The 25,869-nt window shown below is 36.2% G+C and overlaps 3 protein-coding genes across 3 annotated transcripts in view; all 3 read left to right on the forward strand.

Annotated features, from left to right (window-relative positions):
* The window catches only part of LOC125652622 (tubulin-folding cofactor B-like), a 35,637-nt gene extending 26,862 nt beyond the window's left edge, over nucleotides 1-8,775 (forward strand). Inside the window, exons 6-8 of the mRNA XM_048881964.2 lie at nucleotides 4,566-4,720; nucleotides 6,259-6,327; nucleotides 6,467-8,775. Of these exons, the coding sequence (XP_048737921.2) occupies nucleotides 4,566-4,720; nucleotides 6,259-6,327; nucleotides 6,467-6,742 (500 nt within the window). The 3' untranslated portion in view covers nucleotides 6,743-8,775. The remainder of the gene's footprint in view (nucleotides 1-4,565; nucleotides 4,721-6,258; nucleotides 6,328-6,466) is intronic.
* A 6,590-nt stretch (nucleotides 8,776-15,365) lies between these two features.
* On the forward strand, nucleotides 15,366-18,105 carry LOC125652018 (uncharacterized). The gene is made up of 4 exons (XM_056166764.1): nucleotides 15,366-15,642; nucleotides 16,761-16,915; nucleotides 17,075-17,143; nucleotides 17,362-18,105. The coding sequence occupies exons 1-4, from the start codon at nucleotides 15,603-15,605 to the stop codon at nucleotides 17,629-17,631; spliced, it is 534 nt and encodes a 177-aa protein (XP_056022739.1). The 5' UTR covers nucleotides 15,366-15,602; the 3' UTR covers nucleotides 17,632-18,105.
* Nucleotides 18,106-23,276: 5,171 nt separating this feature from the next.
* Nucleotides 23,277-25,510, forward strand: LOC125652070 (uncharacterized). Its single transcript, XM_048880994.2, has 4 exons — nucleotides 23,277-23,435; nucleotides 24,219-24,373; nucleotides 24,492-24,560; nucleotides 24,790-25,510. Exons 1-4 carry the CDS (start codon nucleotides 23,396-23,398, stop codon nucleotides 25,063-25,065), a joined length of 540 nt encoding a protein of 179 aa, XP_048736951.2. The 5' UTR covers nucleotides 23,277-23,395; the 3' UTR covers nucleotides 25,066-25,510.
* The last annotated feature ends 359 nt before the right edge of the window (nucleotides 25,511-25,869 follow it).

Below are 25,869 nucleotides of genomic sequence, written 5' to 3' on the forward strand. Positions count from 1 at the left end.
CAGGGAAACATTAAGGCCAATAAGTGTACAAGCTTAACCTGTTGTCTCTGCCCATCTGCATCAAAGCATGAGGGATGTCTCATGGCTGTGTGTTAACATGGAAGTTACATGCCATTGAGCAAATGTGTGGAATAACTGGAAACTGCTTGGGGTCTGCAGCATTTCAGTGCTCAGACCCCCTCTACCTCTATAAAAGGAGGAGAGGCTACAGGCTGGGTGGTGTGAAAGTTCTAAACCAGGTAGCAAGCCAGAGACAGGGTGTAAAAGCTGTGCAGCTTGTGTGCCTAGCCACCATGCGTGTTAGGCATGGGGTTCCTTGGCACTCGCATCAAAGCGAGGCCACTAGTTTGCCCATTGGTTTATGGTATCCTAGTTGTCTCCCTTGACTCCTACTAATTTTTGCGGCCAGTATCATCCAACACTTGTGTATTGTGTTTTTATGATGTCATTGCTCAATAAATTCATGTAAAGTACCAATTGGTGTTTATTTTTCATTCTCACTAGTGGCTGAAAGATAATTCAATAATATTGTGAAAAGGCAGACAAAGCAAACTATCTTGGCTGCAATCTTCAATTAATTGACGATATCTTATTTGCGCGCAATAATTGATTTCATGTGCGCATGGATTCAATTGGTGAGAGCACAAATTCATTTGATGTGCGCATTAATTCAATTGATGAAAGCAGTAATTGATTAGATGCTCGAATCAATTCAATTCAATTGATGCGGGCATCAATGTGGTGGAATTATTGCTCGCAAAATTTAATTTCGAGCTCTGTATAAATGAGTTGATTATATCTCTTTATTTCAATTGAAGATATCTTTATCATTACATCTCCTCTTCCCAGAAGGGTGTGTGTGTGTTGTTTTAGTGTGAATTCTTAGAATTAACTTCTTCAGGACTTCGCTTCTCATACAAAGTTTGTCAGAGGCATAACTTTTTTGTCTGTTGACATACGTTTTTGATATTTGGTATGTAGGTTTACCATAAGACAGTGTGTCGCGTTTCATTGTTATGACCTTGACCTTTTATGTAAAGGTCAAATGATAGAATTTTGGGGAGAATTTTTTTTTTGTTCGGATCAAAATTTTTTTATTAGCTCACTTGGTCTGAAAGCTCAAGTGAGCTTTTCTGATCGCCTGTTGTCCGTCGTCTGTCCGTCCGTCTGACGGCAAACTTTTTACATTTTCGACTTCTTCTCCAGAGCCACAAGACCAATTTCAACCAAACTTGGCCAAACGCATCCTTGGGTAAAGGGCTTTCAAGTTTGTTCAAATGAAGGGCCATGTCCCTTTCAAAGGGGAGATAATCACAAAAATGCAAAAATAGGGTGGGGTCATTTAAAAATCTTCTCAAGAACCACTCGACCAGAAGAACTGAAATTTACATGAAAGCTTCCTGACATAGTGCAGATTCAAGTTTGTTCAAAATATGGCCCCCGGGGTTAGGTTGGGGTCACAATGGGGATGAAAGTTTTACATACAAATATATAGGGAAAATCTTTAAAAATCTTCTCAAGAACCATTGGGCCAAAGAAGTTGACGTTTACATGAAAGCTTTCTGGCATAGTGCAGATTTAAGTTTGTAAAAATCACGGCCTCCATGGGTAGATTGGGGCCACAATAGGGACTAAGGTTTTACATGCAAATAGATATGGAAAGTCTTCAGATATGGGCCAAGGTGACTCGGGTGAGCGATGTGGCCCATGGGCCTCTTGTTTGTCTGTTGACATAGGCCTTTGGTACTTCTCCATTGTGATCAAACCCAAACTTGTTTGGTGCAGTCATTCTCTATCAGATGAGGACATGTTTTCCGACTATGCATAACATGCAATTTGGTGCCAATGCAACTTAGTCTGATGATTATGCAACTGAAAAAAAAAGAAGGATTTTTCCTGCACATGTCACCATAAGCAGAGTATTATATGTCTCTGTTATAAGATAAAAAGATGCAAAAACTTTGAGTATTTTTGTATCTGGTAGTCATTTTTAATCTAACTATATTGTAACATATATAGAAAAGAAGCAAAGCCCGATTAAAAGAAAGTGCAAATAAATTTCGCTTTTTTTTTTTTTTTTTTTAGAAGAGAAGTCTTTTCCACCTCATTTTATTTCATTCTAAACTCATTAAATGGCCAATGTTAAGTAATCCGTGTGATTCTTACTATCTATCCTCTATATTAACATTAACCTAATTATCGATAACCTCTGCGAGTCGAAACCTCTGGAAATCGATCACCAAGAACGGGTATATTGATCTATTGATCAATATTGATCTAGCCCACACGTACTTTAAAACGGCGTGGTTCTTATTATCCGAATACCCGGCGTGTAGCATAGGGTCTAAACTTCTGTGAGTCGAAACCTCGGGATGTACACATCACCAACGGGTACATTTCGCAATATTGATCTTATATAGCCTACACGTACTTTAAAACGGTGTACACATCCTTTATTACTTACACGGATTCATAGCCTAAGGTCTCACCCACCAACGAACGTTGTAGTCCTTCTGAGTTTGTCATAATGGAGAAACAGGAACCAGAGAAGGTAGACCCACAAAGTAAGTAAATCTGAAATCCACGTTTGATTAAGATATACTACAACGTTATAATGACTGACTTCTTTTTAAAACATGAATGAAAATATAAATATCAACAATATTTGTCTTTTCCATTAAATATTGCCAGTCTGAGTAGCTCCGTGGGATAACGTCCCAACACACCTAGGCCTAACCGTAGATCGCGGTTTCAAGTGCAGCAGGTCTTTTAAAAATGTTTTTCAGATTCCTACTCCTAGATCTACTTTAGAGTTATGAAAACTGCATTTTTTCCTAAATAAAGTAAATTGGAAAGTATTGTTTTTTTTTCTGCCAAGTTGAATTGAACAAAATATTTTCTTTTTAAGATTCAATTGTTGCGGCCTTTTTTTATTTTCTCATTTTAAAATATTTCTCTTCATTCTATTTTAATCCTGGTTCAGAGAACATTTTAAGTCTCTGACGTTGTTTTTTTTTTTTTTAAATATGAACCCTTATGTCTTTTCAAATGAAACAATTGGCAGTCATAGACTCCCAAATATGTTCCAACTTTATAAAGACCTAATCCTGTAGGGTGGGTTGAAATCCGTATAGTCAACAATTAGATATAATGGTTATCGATCTAGCTGCCAGCTTGTTGAAAAAAAACCATACAGATGAATAAATTAACCACCAACTACATCTAAATAAGTTTGCCCAAAAATGACCCAGATTTTTTCTTCCATGTTAGGCCAAGTAAAATTAATTAGTAGATTATCATTCCCGCCCGACCCTCGAAAATTGCCCCGCCCCGATTTTTTTTATTTTTCAAAATTACGATTTCCGGATATTTTTATTACCGGTCCGGTATCGTAAACGTACTTTGTTTCACTTTGCCTTTTAGAAACCCAAATACACATGTAATTATGATTTATAAAGCCTTTTCTCAATGAGAGAAGGCATTTTCGAGGTCAAGAATACCATGGCGAAAAATAAAAAATAAAATCCTCCCACCCTCCCCATTTTTTTGTGAAGTTTGAATGATAATCTACTAATTAATTTTACTTGGCCTTACATGAATCAAACATAATATATTTTTTATTTAGCCCTATACTTGAAGATAGGTGCAAATACATCGTGGTGTTGTTTCATGTAAATTGATTATACTGGAGGTTATGATATAGGAATTACCTTATAGTGAGTACATGTTACAAGGATGATATCTAGGGATTATGCAATAAGAAGGCCAAGAAGACACCAGTGTTTTATAAGAAAACAAATCTGAGGCTCCTTTTTACCTAGAGTTAATTATGAAATTTCACACAGATTCCTACTAATTTTTGTGTCAATAGGTTAAAGGTTAACTGGACACATGCCTACAACTACAAGAAAAATTGATTCATAAGAAGTTGTAAAAGCTACTATTTCATTCCATGTTGATGTTTGAATAATCAAAATCATGTCAATGCATGGAGAGTATATGGGACACATAGGATATCATCATTTAATGCGTGCAGTAATTTTGAATCAGAAGGACAAATGGCAGGTTAACAGCTAGGACACTTGGACAAAAGCATACAGTTTTGGAGCTTTTTAAAAAATTGATTTTCCCTTTTTTTACCTAGAGATTTGTTATATGATGAGGGTGATCCCTATTGATTTTAAAGTTACTAAAGGTCAAAAGTTAAACATCCTAGTTTTCTGGACGCTGAGATGGGAAAATGGTTTCCTTTTCAATTGGAGTCGCCATGATTTAATCACGACAGACTTACTGTACCTTCTTGATTTTACTGGTTATTCTGAGTTCTGTCCGGACAGTGAAAATAACATGATAAATGTTCCTTTACCTTAATATCACACCCAGAAAATGTGAAAATAATGAACTTGTTAATGAAACTGTCGTGTACTGTAATTTAAATGTGCGAAATTAATGTGGGGGTTTCACTTTTGGGCAGTTGCCAGCCAAAACACTGAATATTTCTTAATAGACATTTTTATCATTTTAAAAGTTTATTGATATTAATATTTTAATTTTGTTTTTTCAAGGAAAGGAACAACTCTTGTCTTTCATTAAGATGATGTCGGCCATTGGTGTTTTTCTTGGGATCAGCAGTATCATCATTGGAATCGTTGTATTTGTGTATCTAGGTGGTGGCAAGTACCCAGTTACCACGGCAACAGGCATCTGGTATGGAATTAGTGTGAGTATTAGAGTCACGAGACGCTATGCAGTCACTGGATCTTCTTTGCTATTACTGTAGATTTCCTATTTACACGAGTACTTGATATCGTGAAATGACTGGTACTTAACGTCACATGAACACAATTATGCAAGTAGAATTGGTCAAGAGCTTTTACTTATAGTAAGCAAGAAATTTTATCATGTGAGTAGTGCTTTTTGCTAAATTACATGATGATAAATTCCTCATGCAGAAATAGGAGTAGACAACACTATAAGGAAGTTCGGTTTGGAGTTTGTAATCACTAATCTGTCTATCCATTTATTCATTGGCAGACAATATTATTTTGTCTTTATATACATATACAATGTATTCCTTTTGTAAATTATTTAGAAAATAGTCCATGCATGTAACTGTTAATTATATATCTATAAGATTTGACATGCTTCTGTCATGAAAAATTACTAAGTAAGCAGGAGTATTTGTTTCCTAAGGATCATATAATACAGTCAAACCTTGTTACTGCATACTTGATGTGGCCAAGAAGAAACTCAGAAATATCCAAGGGTTTGAGATATTGAGGTTAAAATACAAAAAGAAGACGTAGTTTGGACTTCCAACTCATTTCGATTTTTTGTATTTGAAATATTCATGTTCAAGATCCCTTTAAGTTCAACAGTATAATTTCATGTTTTCTGTCCCTTTGATGTCCATACATTCATTAGGCTGCCATTTAACATTTGTATTCCATTTATAAAGGTCATTTAGTTGATTGTGAGGGTGCAAAGTATGGTAAAGCTTTAGGATGACCCGGTCATTCGGTTACATCTTAAAACACCTTCAAAAGAGTGTCCTACTACACAATATGAATCATTCCATTCTTGTTGAAAATCATAATGGTTTACAGCCCAAAGCAATTACTTCAAACCATTCAGCATTCTCTCTCTCTCCTTCCTCTCTCTCCTTCCTCTCTCTCTCTCTATCTCTCTCTCCTTTGCCCCCCCTCTCTCTCTCTCCTCTCTCTCTCTCTCTCTCTCTCTCTCTCTCTCTCTCTCTCTCTATCTCTCTCTCTCTCTCCCCCCCCCCTCTCTCTCTGCTAAAGCAATAGTTCTCATCTTGACTCCAAGCATGACATCTGTTTATAATCATTCTGTTTTGGTAACTGTTCCACTTTTTTTTTAAAGGAATTATTTTGTTCAAATTTTTCAGCATTTATTCCCCTAATCAAAATTGTTCCTGTATGATGGTCATGTGATATATTTCATGATTTATGATGACAGCACAGGCATTAACACTTACTCACTGGAACACTGAAGTTCTTTTTCAGAAAAACAAAGATATATGTTAGGGTGTCAGAGCATCATAATACAGGAGAGATTTTGCAATCCATTTTAGTTCACTTGAGCCACATAGAATCTGTAAGCTTTTCGGATAAAAATTTGTCCAACTGAGCCAATTTCAACCAAACTTTGCACACTTGACAAAAAAATATAACTTTTCCTGTCCAATATGCAGCAGATGTTGCAATTATAAATATTCCAATTTTTTAAATTTTTCAGCCAATACTTTTTGGGATTATGGGACTTGGTGCTGCTCTTACAAAAGATGAGAGGAATCAGATGAATATGGTAAAGTAAACATTGTCATGTCATAATTGACAAAGTTTAAGAGTCAAATCTCCAAGAAACACACAGTATCTCTCAGTTTTTAATAAATTAGATAACTTTTTGAAATCGACATTTACAAGGCCTGTTTATGTTTGTGCAGTTGAATGGCCACTACATCATGAGCATTGTCATTGTGAGTATGGGATATGCCATGGCTTCTGCTATACAGGGATTAGTGTCCTGTGCTCTGGGCGAGGAGAAATGTGGAACCAATGCAGAGATTCAAACTGCTCTCCATGGCATTCTAACTGGCATCATTTTCTGCGGATATGTTTTGGCCATTGCTTCCATGGGTCTACATCTCAGAAACAAAAACACCCTGCACCCTGATTGGAAGTACCGCAGAGGATGTTGTGGAAGTCAAACATGTGAATAACTTCTGGGAGTCTGAATGTGAAGTATTCCATGTTTAATGAAAGTTTTTCTTGTATTTCATATGAGACAACTCTCATATTGAATAGATTTTCCCTGAAGGATAGTTTATATATGGCCCAATGGATTTCAAAGTGGACGATCCTCACTTTTTGGCATACCCAATATCAAGATAGTGCACTGTGATTAAAAATTTATGACCATGACATAATTTTCAAAGTATTTTGTATATCATGAATCACATTGTACATTATGATAGCCATTTGGTCAAAGTTTCATTTAGAATAGCCAAAAACATGTTATATTTTGGAAATTTGTATGGAGCCTGTATTTTAATTCATAAAGATGTCTAGCACTAATACTTCAACTGAATACACATCATTATGGATTGAGGGCCATTCTCATATTAAAGATATTTGTATTATATTAGGTCAAAATACATCATATTTGAATTTCCTCATTACAAAATTCACACACTCGTTCTTCCATAAATGAACTCTGTTGAATAAACTGTTTTGTAGCTTATGAGGTTTTCATGCTGAAAATAAGACACAAACATCCATTTGAAATAGAAATTAACAGGGCATTCATGAAGGGAAGCCAGTTCTTTTGGCAATTTATTTTTTGGTGAATTTTATTCCAATTTCGAAAAAAATTCAACTTTAATTTGTATCCTACTGAATCATGCATTCTGGGAAGGTTTTTTTTTTGTCTTAGAAGAATGAATTTAATATCACAGTATGACATACTCAAAATGACTGGTATTATTATACTTTTAATGGCATTCATTATTTAAAGAGTTGAAGGAAATTCTGTAAAATGTAGTATTCTGTTTTATGTGAATTTTGTAATAGAAGTCTGGTCTGGATTTCTCGAAGAAAAAAATCTGAAGTCAAAACGTGGACTTATGTCTGAGATTTTACTTAAATTTGATTTCTCAAAGAGAGGAAAATTCAAACTTAAGTTTGAGATTTTTTTCATGAGAAATCCAAGCCTGGACTTGAATAATCGTATCAGGGTGATTATAATGTGGACAATCAATAGACTAGTTGTATAGAACTCAATCTACCTCCCCTCTTGTTGAACAAATAACATTTATTGATGTGGTTGCAATCTGACCTTATAGTCTAACAAGGAGAAAATGAATTTTGTCACACACTTAATGCACGTTTTGTATGTATGCATTTAGATCATATTACTTGGAGAGCAAAGTTTGGTTTACTGCAAGTGTTTTTTGGGGTGTACCCCATCCCATGTAAACTGTTTTGCATATATTATTAGCAGGTCTGAGTACTGCGGGTTACCTATGTTTTCTGAAAGAAAAAAGCTTTTGTTCAAACTATATTTTAACTAGATTTGAGTAAAATTCAAATGTGCTTAGACGGGTAAAACAAGTACATGTATTTTCAAACTATTGTTTCTTCTTGTGTGTTCATTTTATGATATTAAATGTTAATTGTGTTAATGAGTTTTTAATTTCCTTGTCTCTCCTCATCTGTACCCGTTTTTGAATTTGATTGATGTTATGTTTACTCCTTGATTTCTGATTGCTTCTCTTGAGTATTTGAATGATAGAGTGCAGAATTACAGATTTTTAGCAGTACAGAAAAAGAGGAGTATAATGCAATACTGCAATGAGGTTTTTGACAAGTTTCTAAGTGATACATTGTATTTTTGATAGTTGATTTTGCTGTTGAGATTTTGCTATTAAGAAACCCCAAACTCCTAAACCTTTTATTAACCAGCTGCTCAGTTTTATAGTGATTTATATGTTTTGGATCAGCAAAAGTTTGCGAAAATAATGTGAAATATGTCTGCACTTTCATGTTTATTTAATTGTAAGACATTTTCAGTTAACACTGTAGTTCATTTATAAATATCGACTACAAACAATGAAATGTTGTATTAAAATTGCACAAAACGTTTGAAATCCATTCATTTTACATTTCTCTGAATTTTATGTATTTGTAACTTCATTAAATGATTATTTAGTGTTATATTGTTTCTTTTACAGTAAATATATTATGATTCAGTGTTGCATTTTCCTTTTTTTGGAAATTAAATATCTGATATTGGTATCCTTATTTTGCAGAAGTGTGTGAAGCAAGACAAGTGTTACTGAAGAAGTATTCAATAGGTGACATGGTTACATTTGTCATCTAATGATCTATAAACCTCAATGTACACAATAAGAGGTCCATGGCCGTTAACTTTCCTCAGAATGAAAATGCAACAAGCTCATTTTCCCCAGATACTGTAGTTTCAAGTGAAGCTCATGTTTAGCTCATCTCATTGTGGAGGTTTAATGCGATACCCATGGTGTTATATTGAACCTCTGAGCCAATATTTAAACCAACTGTATGATAGGAAGTAATATTCTTGGTGTGCTTGTATCTGATGGTGATTCCTTCTAGTCTTCATTCTGGATTATTATCACTGATATGTTTATAATTACTGGCTGGATTGTTCTCACTGATGTCTATAATTACTGGCTGGATTGTTCTCACTGATATGTCTAATTACTGGCTGGATTGTTCTCACTGATGTGTCTATAATTACTGGCTGGATTATTATCACTGATATATCTATAATTACTGGCTGGATTGTTCTCACTGATATGTCTAATTACTGGCTGGATTGTTCTCACTGATGTGTCTATAATTACTGGCTGGATTATTATCACTGATATATCTATAATTACTGGCTGGATTATTATCACTGATATGTCTATAATTACTGGCTGGATTATTATCACTGATATGTCTATAATTACTGGCTGGATTACTGTCACTGATATGTTTATAATTACTGGCTGGATTATTATCACTGATATGTCTATAATTACTGGCTGGATTGTTCTCACTGATATGTCTATAATTACTGGCTGGATTGTTCTCACTGATATGTCTATAATTACTGCCTGGATTGTTCTGACTGATGTCTATAATTACTGGCTGGATTATTCCCACTTATGTCTATAATTACTGGCTGGATTGTTCTCACTGATATGTCTATAATTACTGTCTGGATTATTCCCACTGATGTGTCTATAATTACTGGCTGGATTATTCCCACTGATATGTCTGTTCTTGACTAAGAATTATACTCACTGTCTTTTCCTGACTTATTTCCACTGGAAGTGTATTTTCTTTTTTGTATCATTTCCAATGGAAATGTCTTTTCCTAGCTGGATTATTTCCAATGGAAATGTCTTTTCCTAGCTGGATTATTTCCAATGGAAATTATTTCTAGTCTAGACTACTGGAAATGTATAATTTAAGCTGGAGTATTATTAATAGAATTGTCTTTTCCTAACTGGTTTATTATTTCCAGTGGAAATAATGACTATTCCAGATTATTGAAATGTATAATTTAGGATTGATTATTTCCAATGGAAATAATTTCTATTCCTGGTTACTGAATGTGTATAATTTAGGTTGGATAATGTCTTTTCCTATCTGGATTATTTCCAGTTGAAATAACGTCTATTCCAGACTGTTGGAAGTGTATAATTTAGGCTGATTGTTAAAAATAGAAATGTTTTCCTAGCTGGATTATTTCCAATGAAAATGTCTCTCCCTGCTCTTATGATTTCCATTGGAAATAACGTTATGACGCATCGATTTCACAAAAATGAGAGAAACATCTAGTTCCACATTTGTTATCAGACGTAAACTATAGTTTAAAGAGAATCTGTAATTATAATTAACGATTGTATTCTATAGTTAACGAATGACAAACCTAGCTTATCAATCTAAAACTATATTCAACATTGAAAACTATACATAGAAAATACAAGACGATGCTTATCAAATTGAGAAAAAAAAGCTACCAGATAAACCATGTTAATCATCTGCAAAATGTAGTTCACAACTTTATCGGTATTTACGATGATTTTAATCTATAAACTATCATTAATAGAAGTAGAGTTTTCAACTTGATTCAAAATCGACGATGATTTGAGTCTTTAGGTGTCAATTAACAGTCGCGAACAACGGTATAAAGTCGTAAAGTAAAATTAACAAATTTAGAATTGCTAATCATAATTAACAAATACCGAAACTTAAATCAAACAAATTATGCTGAGCACATGTTAATCTAACACTTTATACTATATAGTTCTTTTGTTGTGTTATTCTTTTGACTCCGCAAATTTGAACGCCTTCCAATATAGTTCCAGACAAATCTAAGATCGAGGCCATTTTTATGCCACACCCTCACTTTAAAATGACCACAGCACGCTGACGGTTTATTTGATGTAAACAATGCATTAAGTGTTGTGGTATTTTATCATTATAAGGGATTGTTTACATTCCCTGGACACTGTAAACAGTTACTAAACACACGTAGAAACATTTCGGAAAGTCCGTGTACCAGTATTTGTGGGGAGGAGATGGACTCCGATTCTTTATTGGGAATTGTATGTATTTTGAAGAAGAAAAAACACTCAGTCTTTTACTCATTTACAATTTCCCACTGTCAGTGAGTGCATATGACTGCTTATATGATACACAATGAAAAATTGTCTATTAATGTGAAAGACAATTGTATTTACGTTTTCACATGCACAATTTGCATGTTTTGGAAAAATCAAGAATGATAACCATTGCCAGCATGGTTGTTCATAGGATAACATTCAATATATTTTTGAAACACAGATAAATGCCAACCTTATCAAAATTAGGTATTTGCAATCTTCGGTAAATATCGTGAAAGTGTAGGTCTATTCTTTCAACACAAAGTGGGGTTTGAACATTTAAATTCCACTCATATTGTTTGCCAAGTTTACAATAGACTCAGAAATAAAATTTACAATACATTCTATTACAAAACCACCCAGAAATACATGTACGATTGCAATACACTGTATTTCAATTGCAGATTTACGAAGAATAACTTAATGGTGAGCGTGCTATCTGTGTATCGTAACAAAATCTATGTTTTCTCTTTATCGTTTCTTCTCCATATGAAGATATCATCAATTCAATTATTGCTCTCTTTAACTGAATTAATGCGCGCATTAAATGAATTATTGCTATCATCAAATGAATTAATGCGCGCTTCAATTCGATTATTGCTCTCATCAATTGATGAGAGAAGAAACGATAAAGAGAAAACGAAGATTTTGTCACGATACACAGATGACACGCTCACCATTAAGTTATTGTTCGTAAATCTGCAACTGAAATACAGTGTATTGCAATCTTACATGGTGATACAGAGTGTATTTTATAGGACAGAGTGTATTGTATAGTACGGATTTCACATGGAGATACAAAGTGTATTTTATAGTTTTTGAGGTGACAATGGGACTTGAGTCCCGACTTTTGGAATCTCCAAACATTTACACGTGTACATGTATATACAATGTATAATGCCTTTTAAAATCGTTATCCTTTTCTATTAACTAATTTTGCTTACAATAGCAATTAAGATATTTCGGTTTAAAGTATGACCTCACAATTAACTGTTTGTCCTGAAGGGATGTACAAAATGCATGCATATCGTCAGCGTGGTCTGATTAAAAAATAAAATAAAATGAATGATGTTTTTCATATTCCGCAGCCTGAGATCTTCGATACTTGCGTAAAATTATTTTATTGTTGTAAATGCACTGGATATTATTACATTGAAGAATAGGAAAGAAATATGATTATTAAAAACGAATAGAAACTGAACACACACAAAAAAATCGGATTTTGTAATGGTAAAACAAATCCATTTCAGGGATCCTTGCAGATTCTTGATAGACTATCTATCAGGATATGTATGAGGATTTTAAAAATGAAATGCAAAAATAAAGAGAAATGTGAATTTCCCGGATTTCACTCAGGTTCGATATCTCGGGTTCGTGGGCTCGTATCACACGAGAATGCTCTTTATCTTTGATTTCTCTACAGATTAAGTGTTGTTGAAGCGGTCCCTTCAAGTATTGACACAATAAAGCCTCTCATCTAGAGATTAAACCCACATTTCACGGTTTTACAGTTCTGGTTCTTCATTATGATTTTTGGATATCCTTGATTTGAATTTCATGAAACATAGGCTAGTATCATCAAACCCTTTCATTCAAAATGAAATTGAAAATAAAGAAGGCACCCATCATTACAAAAAACTTGACAGACCTATTGGAATAGAACGTATGGGACAACTTGTAGAATCTAACAAAATATGAGACTATAGAACAACGAAGGTATAGTAAATACCAGAGATATCCTAGATGCGGAACATTTATCTAGAGCCAGGGAAGGATTTTCTACAGATAAAATAGCCATATGGAGATGTACTATAGGCAAAATAGCTACACACCCATGGGAGACTACCGGGGTGTCTTACAGACAGATTAACTACACACCCAGGGGAGGCTACCGGGGTGTCTTACACACAGAATAACTACACACCCAGGGGAGGCTACCGAGGTGTCTTACACACAGAATAACTACACACCCAGGGAGACTACCGGGGTGTCTTACAGACAGATTAACTACACACCCAGGGGAGGCTACCGGGGTGTCTTACAGACAGAATAGCTACACACCCAGGGGAGGTTACAGGGTGTCTTACAGACAGAATAATTACACATCCAGGGGAGACTACCGGGAGTCTTACAGACAGAATAACTACACACCCAGGGGAGACTACCGGGGTGTCTTACAGACAGAATAATTACACATCCAGGGGAGACTACCGGGGTGTCTTACAGAAGAATAACTACACACCCAGGGGAGACTACCGGGAGTCTTACAGACAGAATAACTACACACCCAGGGGAGGCTACCGGGGTGTTTTACAGACAGAATAATTACACACCCAGGGGAGACTACCGGGTGTCTGACACACAGAATAACTACACACCCAGGGGAGACTACCGGGTGTTTTACAGAAGAATAATTACATACCCAGGGGAGACTACCGGGTGTCTTACAGAAGAATAATTACATACCCAGGGGAGACTACCGGGTGTCTTACAGAAGAATAACTACACACCCAGGGGAGGCTACCGGGTGTCTTACACACAGAATAACTACACACCCAGGGGAGACTACTGGGGTGTCTTACAGACAGATTAATTACATACCCAGGGGAGGCTACCAGGGTGTCTTACACACAGAATAATTACACACCCAGGGGAGGCTACCGGGGTGTCTGACACACAGAATAACTACACACCCAGAGGAGACTACCGGGGTGTCTTACAGACAGAATAACTACACACCCAGGGGAGGCTACCGGGTGTCTTACAGACAGAATAGCTACACACCCAGGGGAGGCTACCGGGGTGTCTTACAGACAGATTAACTACACACCCAGGGGAGGCTACCGGGGTGTCTTACAGACAGAATAACTACACACCCAGAGGAGACTACCGGGGTGTCTTACAGACAGAATAACTACACACCCAGGGAGATTAACTACACACCCAGGGGAGGCTACCGGGGTGTCTTACAGACAGAATAACTACACACCCAGAGGAGACTACCGGGGTGTCTTACAGACAGAATAACTACACACCCAGAGGAGACTACCGGGGTGTCTTACAGACAGAATAATTACACACCCAGGGGAGGCTACCGGGGTGTCTTACAGACAGAATAATTACACACCCAGGGGAGGCTACCGGGGTGTCTTACAGACAGAATAACTACACACCCAGAGGAGACTACCGGGGTGTCTTACAGACAGAATAATTACACACCCAGGGGAGGCTACCGGGGTGTCTTACAGACAGAATAACTACACACCCAGGGGAGGCTACCGGGGTGTCTTACAGAAGAATAATTACACACCCAGGGGAGACTACCGGGGTGTCTTACAGACAGAATAACTACACACCCAGGGGAGGCTACCGGGGTGTCTTACAGACAGATTAACTACACACCCAGGGGAGACTACCGGGGTGTCTTACAGACAGAATAACTACAGATAGAACAGTCATAGACCCAAGGAAGACTACCGAGATGTTCTACAGACAGAAAAAAATCACAGACTCAAGGAAGACAACCGAGGTGTTCTACAGACAGAACAGAGCTGCCATTCCCATACTCTAGTTCTTTATGTTAATATTTTCCCTTTCTTTTTATTTCTTGCGCACATCTAACATGAACGTCAATACTTCATAAATACGCATCATAAAATCAACCTTTTCCCTTTTATTGAATAGACCAGTACACTTTGTAGATACGAATGGATACTATGTCCAAATTGCCAGATATTATTATTTTAACATAGTTTATCATACTGACAAAAGTTTAGTCCGCTTTCCAACATCGAAAAATATTTTTGATATGGCATATAACTGTACTTTAAAGCAAATAATATGCTGACTGCTCCCTGCTAGCGAATTGTTTAAAAGTAAGAAATTAAAATTGCTAAAACAGAAAATTATTAAAGAAAGCAGAACATGTTTGTGAAATAAAAATCTAAGTTTCTTAACAATTAAGAAAAGTAATCTCATTGATAACATTGTTATATATAGGCCTACAGCAATCTGGTGTAGTTTCATCTTCCATGGAACCTCGCCCTGAATAGTAATATATGTATACATATTTACACATCTAGTCAAATTAAATTTGGCAACGATGGCACAGATGTCGGAATTTTGAAACTTGCATTTTACTATTGCTGTTGATTAACACTTCCTATGTCGAAATGTACTAGTATTCACACACCGATTTGTATTTTATTTACTTTTTTAACCATATAATGGTGTCTATTGATTTTTTATAGAGCAATTCAAGCGCATGCGTCTTGCGACATATATTTCGTAATACCCAGGTTAATAGCTAGGGCACACTCCACCAAATAAATAGACGGTATCTGCTAGGTCCGGACGTTTAAATCACTACAAAACGAAACTAGTCAACATGGAGAAAAAACCGCTACCAGAACCTGTAAATCCACAAGGTAAGTTGTAAAATTAAAACCAAATTCACTGATTGATATATATAATGAAAATCAGAATGACACATTCCAAACACACAAAAACCAACAATCTTTCAGAATGACACATTCCTTCTACCGAATCAACTTCATATATATATATATATATATATATATATATATATATATATAATGCCCTTCAATTAGAATACGTATACATTTAAAGCAATATACAAACAAAATATGGATTCTTGATAATATGGATAATTATACTCTTTTGATGTATTAGTATACATTCAATTTTTCATTCAATGATACAGTAGTGTAAACTGTATATTCTCTTATTCATTTGTTTTCAAAACGTTTTTATTCAATAATCACAATAGACAGACCCTTATCAAGTATCAATCGACCAGATCTCCTATATTTATATGCTTTTCATAAGATGTTAGGGACAATTTAGTTCAGTCTGGACACAAAAGCATTAAATCATTATTTCATTCACATCCTTGAATTTTGAAGTAAAGAGGAAATTGAAATCTGTATATAGATAAGTAACAAAATAACTCGGAATTTTAAGTGAAGCTACACTATGCATTAAATGGACGTGCGTATATCTATATTTGTTAAATGGACGTGCGTATATCTATATTTGCATGCATTTGTCGACCATAAACTCATTTTGGTGAGGATATATCTATGACGAATCAATTTCACAAATATAAGTGAAACTTCATAAACTTTGTATATCAAATGTAAATCAGAACTGAATAGTAAATCAGTACTGAATTCCGAAATGTAAACTTTGTAGTAATTCTTAATTTACAGTTTCATATACGTGTACATGTATTTCTGAATCCAAATCTGCAATAGTCCAGAAATTTTTAGTCTTTTTTTTTTTATACTGTTTAGTTAACAATATTTGCTTTTGTGCACTTCGTAACTATACTTTTCAATTAATAAACCTAAATAATGAAATGCAACACAATGGTTTCACTCATTGTTCCTAGTTTCCGTGGCTTGTGACATCTGCAATGAAACATGCTGATTAGATGATTGATTAAGTCGGGAGTCAATAATCGTATACCACTAAACGGAGACAGGTATTTCATAAATATATAATTTTTGATGATCTATTCTAGAAAAGGAGCGAGCTTTGTCCTCCATCAAGATGATGTCTGCTGTGGCCCTTTTTCTGGGGATCGGCAGTGTTACCGTTGGCATTCTCTCGCTTGCTTACCTCGGCGGAGCTAAGTATCCCGTTACCGCTTTAACCGGGATCTGGTATGGAATGAGTGTGAGTATTATAAACGTCTGGATGACGTCGCTTACTTTGGATTTAAAACAGATTTGTCAATTTAATTTTGTACACGATACATATACATGTAATATTTACTGACATCATATACAATAATATGTACAGCTCTCTACATTGTACAAAAATATTATGTTTCAGTCGATAGCGTTTGGGTTATTAGGAATTTTTGCCGCTATGTCAAGTGACGAGACAACACAGAAAAGACTGGTAAGTTATTCATATATTGGCCTGCTCTTACGATCTTCACAAGCTACTTGAGACACATATTTTCTACACTGGAACATTTCACAAAATTTGATCCAAAAGTGCTTAATTTTGTTGATATTAAAATGCATCGGAGTTCATAGGGAAAAAGTGTTTCGCTTTTAATGTTTTCATTTGAATTGCGATTTAATGTATTTTTTATAATTCTTTTCCTCCTCCAGCTGAATGGACACTACGTCACAAGCATTATTATCATGTCGATGGGGTATGCCTGGGCTACTGCTATACAGGGAGTGGTGGCGTGTGGTGGTGGGGAGGAAAAGTGTGGAGACAATGCGGAGATACAGACCGCTCTTCATGGAGTTTTAATCGGTATCATTGCCGTGGTATATATAATAGGCGTGTGGTCGATGTCGCTACATGCTATCAGAAGAAAGGTGCTGCATCCGGAGTGGAATTATCGCAGAGGCTGTTGTTGGTTCAACAAATGAAGACCCACAGAAGTGTTAACGCAGGGTAGTCGGAATGGTTGGAGTCTATTTCATGCACTCAGGGAATATTTACTGCTAAGTAAATTGACACACTGTGATAATGCCACTATCTGCTAGATACAAATACTGATTCAGTAACGTTTTGACCAGCATCAGCATGCGTGTGTATATCGGGCAACTGGACAAAATTAGAAGCCCAGCTTGTTTACTGCCAAGTAAATTTGCAGTCATTATGATAATGCCACCAGATGCTAAATACAGATCATAGTAATTCAGTTGCTTATTCACCAGCATCAGCAATGGTATGTAGGTCGAGCAACTGGACAAAATGATACATTGGAAGTGTATGCGTGCACTTGTGCGTATGTTGTGCGTGCGCCATGTGTGTATGCGTGTGTGATTGTTTTCATCGTTATTTTTATGGTTTGGCTTATTTTCAATAAAATAAACCGAAATTTTTATTTTGACACAAAAGTGCTTGTTGTTATTTCAACAGTTACGTGAAGTCGATTTTATGAACTTGATACTTGTGTACTGGATTCAAATTCACGGTACTGCATACAGAATAATAATTGAGATATGTTTGTTTTCAAAACTAACACGGTTAATGTATCTATAATCACAGGCATAGTGTGGATAGCTCATATGTCTTATGTAATACTACACCCCCCTTCTAGAAAGACATTATTTTCATACAGAACCAATTGTTTATCCAATATATGTTACATGCATTTGACCACCCTCGTAAGTCGTTCTGAATAGTCAGTTTCTCTCACAAGTGGCCTGCATGGTCATCTTAAAAACTTACAGAAGGTACAAGCTGACTATTCAGAACGACTTACGAGGTTATCGGTGGGGAAATAACATATTTTGGATAAATTATTGGTTCTGTATAAAAATAATTTCTTTCTAGAAGGGGGGTATGTATATAAAATCTATACAAACAAGCTATCCACACTTCAGGTGCAACATAAATTATAAAATTTCACCTCAATGAAAGGAATACGTAAAAATTCTTGACTAATTTGTATTTTCGAACATTTTTGTATACTGTATCCGGCAATATGGTAAAAAAAAAAAAAAAAAAAAAAAAAAAAAAACCAACCAAGGGGCCCATGGGTCACATCGCTCACCTGAGTCACCTTGGATCATATTTTAAAAAAAAATTCCTATTCGCATGTAAAACTTTGATCCCTATTGTGGCCCCAACCTACTCCCGGGGGCCATGAATTTTACAAAATTGAATTTGTACTATGTCATGAAGCTTTCATGTAAATGTAAACTTCCCTGGTCAGTAATTTTTAAGAAGAAGATTCTTAATGATTTTCCCTATATATTTCTATGTAAAATTTTGATCCCCTACTGTGGCCCCATCTTACCCCCGGGGACCATGAGTTTTACAAACGTCAATCTGTACTATGTCACGAAGCTTTTGTGCAAATGTAAACTTCTTTAGCCTAAAGGTTCCTAAGAAGAAATTTTTGAAAAAGATTTTGTCTATTTATTAGTTATATAAAACTTAGATCCCCTATTATGGCCCTATCAAAACCTCAGGGGTCATGAGTTTCACAAACTGGAATCTGCACTATGCCAGGAAGCTTTCATGCAAAATCTCAGCTTTTCTGGCTCAGTGGTTCTTGAGACGAAGATTTTTCAAGATTTTCCCGATATATTTGTATGGAAAACTTTGATCCCCTATTGTCGCCTCATCTTACTCCTAAGGAGTCATGCTTTTAAGAAATATGACTCTGCACTATGTCAGAAAGCTTTTATGTAAATTTCCACTTTCCTGGTCCAGTAGTTTTTGAGAAGAAGATTTTTAAAGATTTTTTCATTATATTTGTATGTTAAACTTTGATTCCCTATTGTGGCCCCATCCAACCCCGGGGGCCATGGTTTTAAGAAACTTTTGCATCTTCACTATGTCGGGAAGCTTTCATGTAAATTTCAGCTCTTCTGGCCCAGTGGTTCTTGAGAAGAAGATTTTTAAATGACCCCCAACCTATTTTTGCGTTTTTATGATTATGCTCCCTTTGAAGAGAGAGAGAGAGAGAGAGGGGGGGGGGGGGTTATGACCCTTCATTTGAACAAACTTGAAAGCCCTTCACCCAAGGATGCTTTTGGCGAAGTTTGGTTATAATTGGCCTAGTGGTTCTGGAAAAGAAGTCGAACGTGTAAAAAGTTTACAGACGACGGCGATCAGAAAAGCTCACTTGAGTTTTCATCGCTGGTGAGAAAAAAAAAAAAAAAAAAAAAAAAAAAAAAAATCCCCAACCCCCCTCCCAACAACAACAAAAACCCCCAAAAAACGATGGGATCGGTAAGTTTTGAAATCGTGTTCATCGATTGTAGACATAGGTATATGGACCTACCACACTAAATTCATTATGCTAGATCATGTATAAACACCAGTAGTTAGATATAGACAGATCCAAGAAGTGCTGGAAAAATAGCATGAGGTATGCTAATAAGACAGTCACATGGTGAGCACTCGGGTCGCTTCGGAAAACCCGTCTACAACTCTAGTTTTTTGTATGCATATTTAACAGTTTAAAGCTATATTTATTCATAGCTTATACTATAGTATTGATATCTTTATTATAATCTAATATGAAAATTGAATGACAAGCCGTTTTACTATTTATTCGAAAAAGAGATATCTCTTTAATTTTGAGAGATATTTTTAACTTTGAGAGACATCTCTTCAACTTAAAGAGACATATTTTTAACTTTGAGAGATGTATCTTTAAGTTTGAGAGGTATCTCTTTAAGTTAAAGAGATATATCTTTACGGATGCAAAAGAGATATCTCTTAAAGTTAAAAAGATATCTTATTCAGAAAATATGATAGAGATGTCTCTTTAACTTTAAGAGATATAAAGTTAAAGATATGACCTTGATGAATTGACAACAATTGTTACTCCCGTCTAGGACCTTCGCCTTTCGTATGAAGTAATAAGTGTACATGATCAAAATGGCTGAACATGTAGAGGGGATTTTATCTACCGTGTTGCACAGATAATCAAGTACATTTGTTTCACAAAGTAAATAAAATATAGTATATACTCTGAAGTTGAAATAAAAAATACCGGTATGCTGGAGTTCATCATTGACAATATTTTTGTGGTCTTTAGTGATCAGGTCTTCCAACAGTCTGTTGGAATTCCCATGGGCACGAATTGTGCTCCTTTGTTAGCTGACCTGTTTTTATATTCATATGAAGCAGAATTTATTCAAAAACTTCTACGTGAGAAAAAAAAATCCCTTGCTGTGGCTTTCAATACGACATTTAGATATATTGACGACGTTTTTGATTCATATGTCGATTCGATATATCCCTGTGAACTCGAAATAAAAGACAACACAGAGTCGTCCACTTCTGCTTCATACTTAGATATTTTATTGAAAGTAGATATCAACGGCAAACTAACAACTCAACTTTAGGACAAACGGGATGATTTCAGCTTCTCCATCGTCAACTTCCCATATTTATGTAGCAATATTCCATTATCACCTGCATATGGTGTTTATATCTCTCAACCGATTCGATACGCAAGAGCTTGCTCTGCGTATGGTCTGTTTTTAAATCGAGGAAGGCTACGGACAAACAAGTTGATGGTGCAGGAGTTTCAACAGTCTCGTTTAAAGTCAGCATTTCGCAAATTCTATGGTCGTTATAACGATTTAGTTGGCTAATACCACCTATCATTGGGTCATATGCTGTATGACGTGTTTCATACCAATTGTTAGGTCCTTCTTGGCACACTGATTTTGACTACGGATTACTCCGTTTACCTGATCAGGATATAGGGCTCACGGCGGGTGTGACTGTTCGACAGGGGATACTTACTCCTCCTAGGCATCTGGTGTGTCCAGGGGTCGGTGTTTGCCCAACTCTCTATTTTGTATTGGTTATAGTAGTAGTAATGAGATTGATCACTGTTCGTTATCTTCACCTTTCATATTTTAATAAAATGTTTGTATTTTTCACCCATACATGTGTGCACATTGAAAGCCGAAAATGCCTGCATTTCTACACTTCCAACTTCTGCCATGTAACACAATTTTGGCGCACTTCCGCCTTGGGGAGGAATCTTTGTGCATTTAAGAAACTTTTTTAAAAATCAAGAAAGATACTTCTTTCAACTAGAGAAATATCTCTCTTGAACTTGGAAAGAAATATCTTTTCTGTTTTAAGAGATACCTTTCATTCAAAATCTTAGAAAGCCATCTCTTAGAGGGAAAGAGATATTTTTTTTAACTTAAGGTGAAATCTTTTTATCTTAAAGAGATATCTCTTTAAATGAAAGTGATAACTCTTAAAGTCAAAGAGATATCTCTCTAGGTTAAGAGGTATCTCTCAACTTTGATATCTCTTAAAGTTAGAGATATCTCTTTTCCGAATGAATAGTAAAACGGCTTGGTATAAAATTCCAGCAGGCAAAATATCCACACCAAAGCGTCCTACAGGCAAATACCCAGGGAAGTCTATACCGAGGTGTTCTATAGGCAGCACAGCCGCACTGAGAGATGTGATGTCTATACCGAGATGTTCAATAGGCAGCACAGCCGCACCGAGAGATGTGATGTCTATACCGAGATGTTCTATAGGCAGCACAGCCGCACCGAGAGATGTGATGTCTATACCGAGATGTTCAATAGGCAGCACAGCCGCACCGAGAGATGTGATGTCTATACCGAGATGTTCTATAGGCAGCACAGCCACACCGAGAGATGTGATGTCTATACCGAGATGTTCTATAGGCAGCACAGCCACACTGAGAGATGTGATGTCTATACCGAGATGTTCAATAGGCAGCACAGCCGCACTGAGAGATGTGATGTCTATACCGAGATGTTCTATAGGCAGCACAGCCACACTGAGAGATGTGATGTCTATACCGAGATGTTCAATAGGCAGCACAGCCGCACTGAGAGATGTGATGTCTATACCGAGATGTTCAATAGGCAGCACAGCCGCACTGAGAGATGTGATGTCTATACCGAGATGTTATATAGGCAGCACAGCCGCACTGAGAGATGTGATGTGTATACCGAGATGTTCTATAGGCAGCACAGCCACACTGACAGATGTGTAATTAAACTACTGCTTACTAACTGTCATACTCATAATGATATTATTATCTTAACATAGTTTATCATACTTACAAAAGTTTAGTCTGGTTTCCAGCATCGAAAATGGTAATATAAATTTGGAACTGCATTTCAAAGCAAACCATATACTGACTGCTCCCTGCTTAGTAGTGATATCGTACTTGCTAAACCATAGAAATATATGAAAGAAAGTATGAGAGAAAGCAGAGCATAATATATCCAAGTCTCTTAACAATCAAGTAATCTCATTGATAACATTGTTATATAAACAGACATCTGTTGTAGTTTCGTTTTCCACAGAATCTCGCCCAGCTGATTAATAATGTACATATTTACACATTTATTGAAAATAACATAACCGAATTTTGAAACCCGTATTTTACTATTGCTGTTGATTGGCGCTTCATACGTTGAAATGTACCTACTATTCACACCGATTTGTATTTTATTTACATGTTTCTCCATATCATGGTGTCTATCGACTTTTTATTACGCAATTCAAGTACATGCGTCTTGCAGTGCATATTTCAAAATACACAGGTTAATAGCTAGGACACACTCCAGCACATAAATACCCCGGTAGACGATATCTGTTCCACGTACAAACAGAACATAGCGATTAAATCACTACAAAACGAAACTGGTCAACATGGAGAAAAAACCGCTACCAGAGCCTGTAAATCCACAAGGTAAGTTGTAAAATAAAATCCGAAATTCACTGCAAATTAAGTGTTGTATTTGAAATGTCAACATGTGATTTCTATATACATTTTCTTAATTTAGAATATATATATCCCTGTGACTCGAAATAAAGGACACCACAGAGTCGTCCACTTCTGCTTCATACTTAGATATTTTATTGAAAGTAGACATTAACGGCAAACTGACAACTCAACTGTATGACAAACGGGATGATTTCAGCTTCTCCATCGTCAACTTCCCATATTTATGTAGCAATATTCCATTATCACCTGCATATGGTGTTTATATATCTCAACTGATTCGATATGCAAGAGCTTGTTCTGGGTATAGTCAGTTTTTAAATCGAGGTAAGCTACTGACAAACAAGTTGATGGTACAGGGATTTCAACAGTCTCGATTGAAGTCAGCATTTCGCAAATTCTATGGTCGTTATAACGATCTAGTTCGTCAGTACAACCTGGCATTGGGTCAAATGCTGTCTGACGTGTTTCATACCGATTGTTAAGCCGTTCTTGGTACACTGATTTTGACTGCGGATAACTCCGTTTACCTGATCAGGATATAGGGCTCACGGCGGGTGTGACCGGTCAACAGGGGATGCTTACTCCTCCTAGGCACCTGATCCCACCTCTGGTGTGTCCAGGGGTCCGTGTTTGCCCAACTATCTATTTTGTATTGCTTATAGGAGTTATGAGATATATCACTGTTCGCTAAACGGAGACAGGTATTTCATAAATACATTGTATATAATTTTTGATGAACTATTCTAGAAAAGGAGCGAGCTTTGTCCTCCATCAAGATGATGTCTGCTGTGGCCCTTTTTCTGGGGATCGGCAGTGTTACCGTTGGCATTCTCTCGCTTGCTTACCTCGGCGGAGCTAAGTATCCCGTTACCGCTTTAACCGGGATCTGGTATGGAATGAGTGTGAGTATTATAAACGTCTGGATGACGTCGCTTACTTTGGATTTAAAACAGATTTGTCAATTTAATTTGACAATAATATGTACAGCTCTCTACATTGTACAAAAATATTATGTTTCAGCCGATAGCGTTTGGGTTATTAGGATTTTTTGCCGCTATGTCAAGTGACGAGACAACACAGAAAAAACTGGTAAGTTATTCATATATTGGCCTGCTCTTACGATTCAAAAACGTTCTTCACAAGCTACTTGAGACACGTATTTTCTACACTGGAACATTTCACAAAATTTGATCCAAAAATGCTTAATTTTATTGATATTGAAGATGCATCGGAGTTCATAGGAAAAAGTGTTTCGCTTTTAATGTTTTCATTTGAATTGTGATTTAATGTATTTTTTACAATTGTTTTCCTCCTCCAGCTGAATGGACACTACGTCACAAGCATTATCATCATGTCGATGGGGTATGCCTGGGCTGCTGCTATACAGGGAGTGGTGGTGTGTGGTGGTGGTGGTGGGGAGGAAAAGTGTGGAGACAATGCGGAGATACAGACCGCTCTTCATGGAGTTTTAATCGGTATCATTGCCGTGGTATATATAATAGGTGTGTGGTCGCTGTCGCTACATGCTATCAGAAGAAAGGTGCTGCATCCGGAGTGGAATTATCGCAGAGGCTGTTGTTGGTTCAACAAATGAAGACCCACAGAAGAGTCGGAATGGTTGAAGTCTATTTCATACATTCAGGGAATATTTACTGCAAAGTAAATGTACACACTGTGATAATCCATGCTACAAATACTGATTCAGTAACGTTTTGAAGCAGCATCATCATGTGTGTGTATGTCGGGCAACTGGGCAATATGAGTTATTGCCTAGCTTCATTTTACACAGTCATTGTGATAATGCCACCAGATGCTAAAATAAAATATAGATCATGCTAATTCAGTAACTTATTGACCAGCATCAGCATGTGTATGTATATCAGGCAACTGGACAAAACGAGACATTGGAAGTGTATGTGTGTGTATGCGTGCACTTGTGCGTATGTTGTGTGTGTGTGTGAGAGACTGTTTTCATCGTTATGTTTATGGTTTGGCTTATCATTGATAGAATAAACCGAAATTTTTATTTTGACACAAAAGTGCTTGTTGTTATTTCAACAGTTACATGAAGATGTGATTGTGCTCTTGATAGTTGTGTATTGTATTGAAATTTACGATATTAAAGGTACTACATATTGTATATTAATCGAGATATTTTTGTTTTCAAACTAACGCGGTTAATGTATCTATAATTGCGATATACAATCACTTGTGCAACACAACCTATTAAATTTCACCCCAGATGGAAGAAATACGTCGAAATCCTTGACGAATTTTTTTTTTTTTTACTTTCGAACATCTTTGTATATTGTATCCATTGCTCGAGACTTCTTCACACGTGGTTAAAAAAAAAAAAAAACCCACGCCGGGATCGGTAAGTTTTGACATCATGTTCATG

This window comes from Ostrea edulis, chromosome 5 (genome assembly GCF_947568905.1).
Source record: "Ostrea edulis chromosome 5, xbOstEdul1.1, whole genome shotgun sequence".
NCBI lineage: Eukaryota > Metazoa > Mollusca > Bivalvia > Ostreida > Ostreidae > Ostrea > Ostrea edulis.

Excerpts from the sequence above, each read along its gene's own strand:
- LOC125652018 (XM_056166764.1), top strand. The coding sequence starts at position 15,603 with ATGGAGAAAAAACCGCTACCAGAACCTGTAAATCCACAAG. Across the intron at positions 15,643-16,760 it reads AGAACCTGTAAATCCACAAG|AAAAGGAGCGAGCTTTGTCC; the intron begins GTAAGTTGTAAA and ends GATCTATTCTAG. Across the intron at positions 17,144-17,361 it reads AGACAACACAGAAAAGACTG|CTGAATGGACACTACGTCAC; the intron begins GTAAGTTATTCA and ends TTCCTCCTCCAG.
- LOC125652070 (XM_048880994.2), top strand. The coding sequence starts at position 23,396 with ATGGAGAAAAAACCGCTACCAGAGCCTGTAAATCCACAAG. Across the intron at positions 23,436-24,218 it reads AGAGCCTGTAAATCCACAAG|AAAAGGAGCGAGCTTTGTCC; the intron begins GTAAGTTGTAAA and ends GAACTATTCTAG. Across the intron at positions 24,374-24,491 it reads GGATCTGGTATGGAATGAGT|CCGATAGCGTTTGGGTTATT; the intron begins GTGAGTATTATA and ends ATTATGTTTCAG.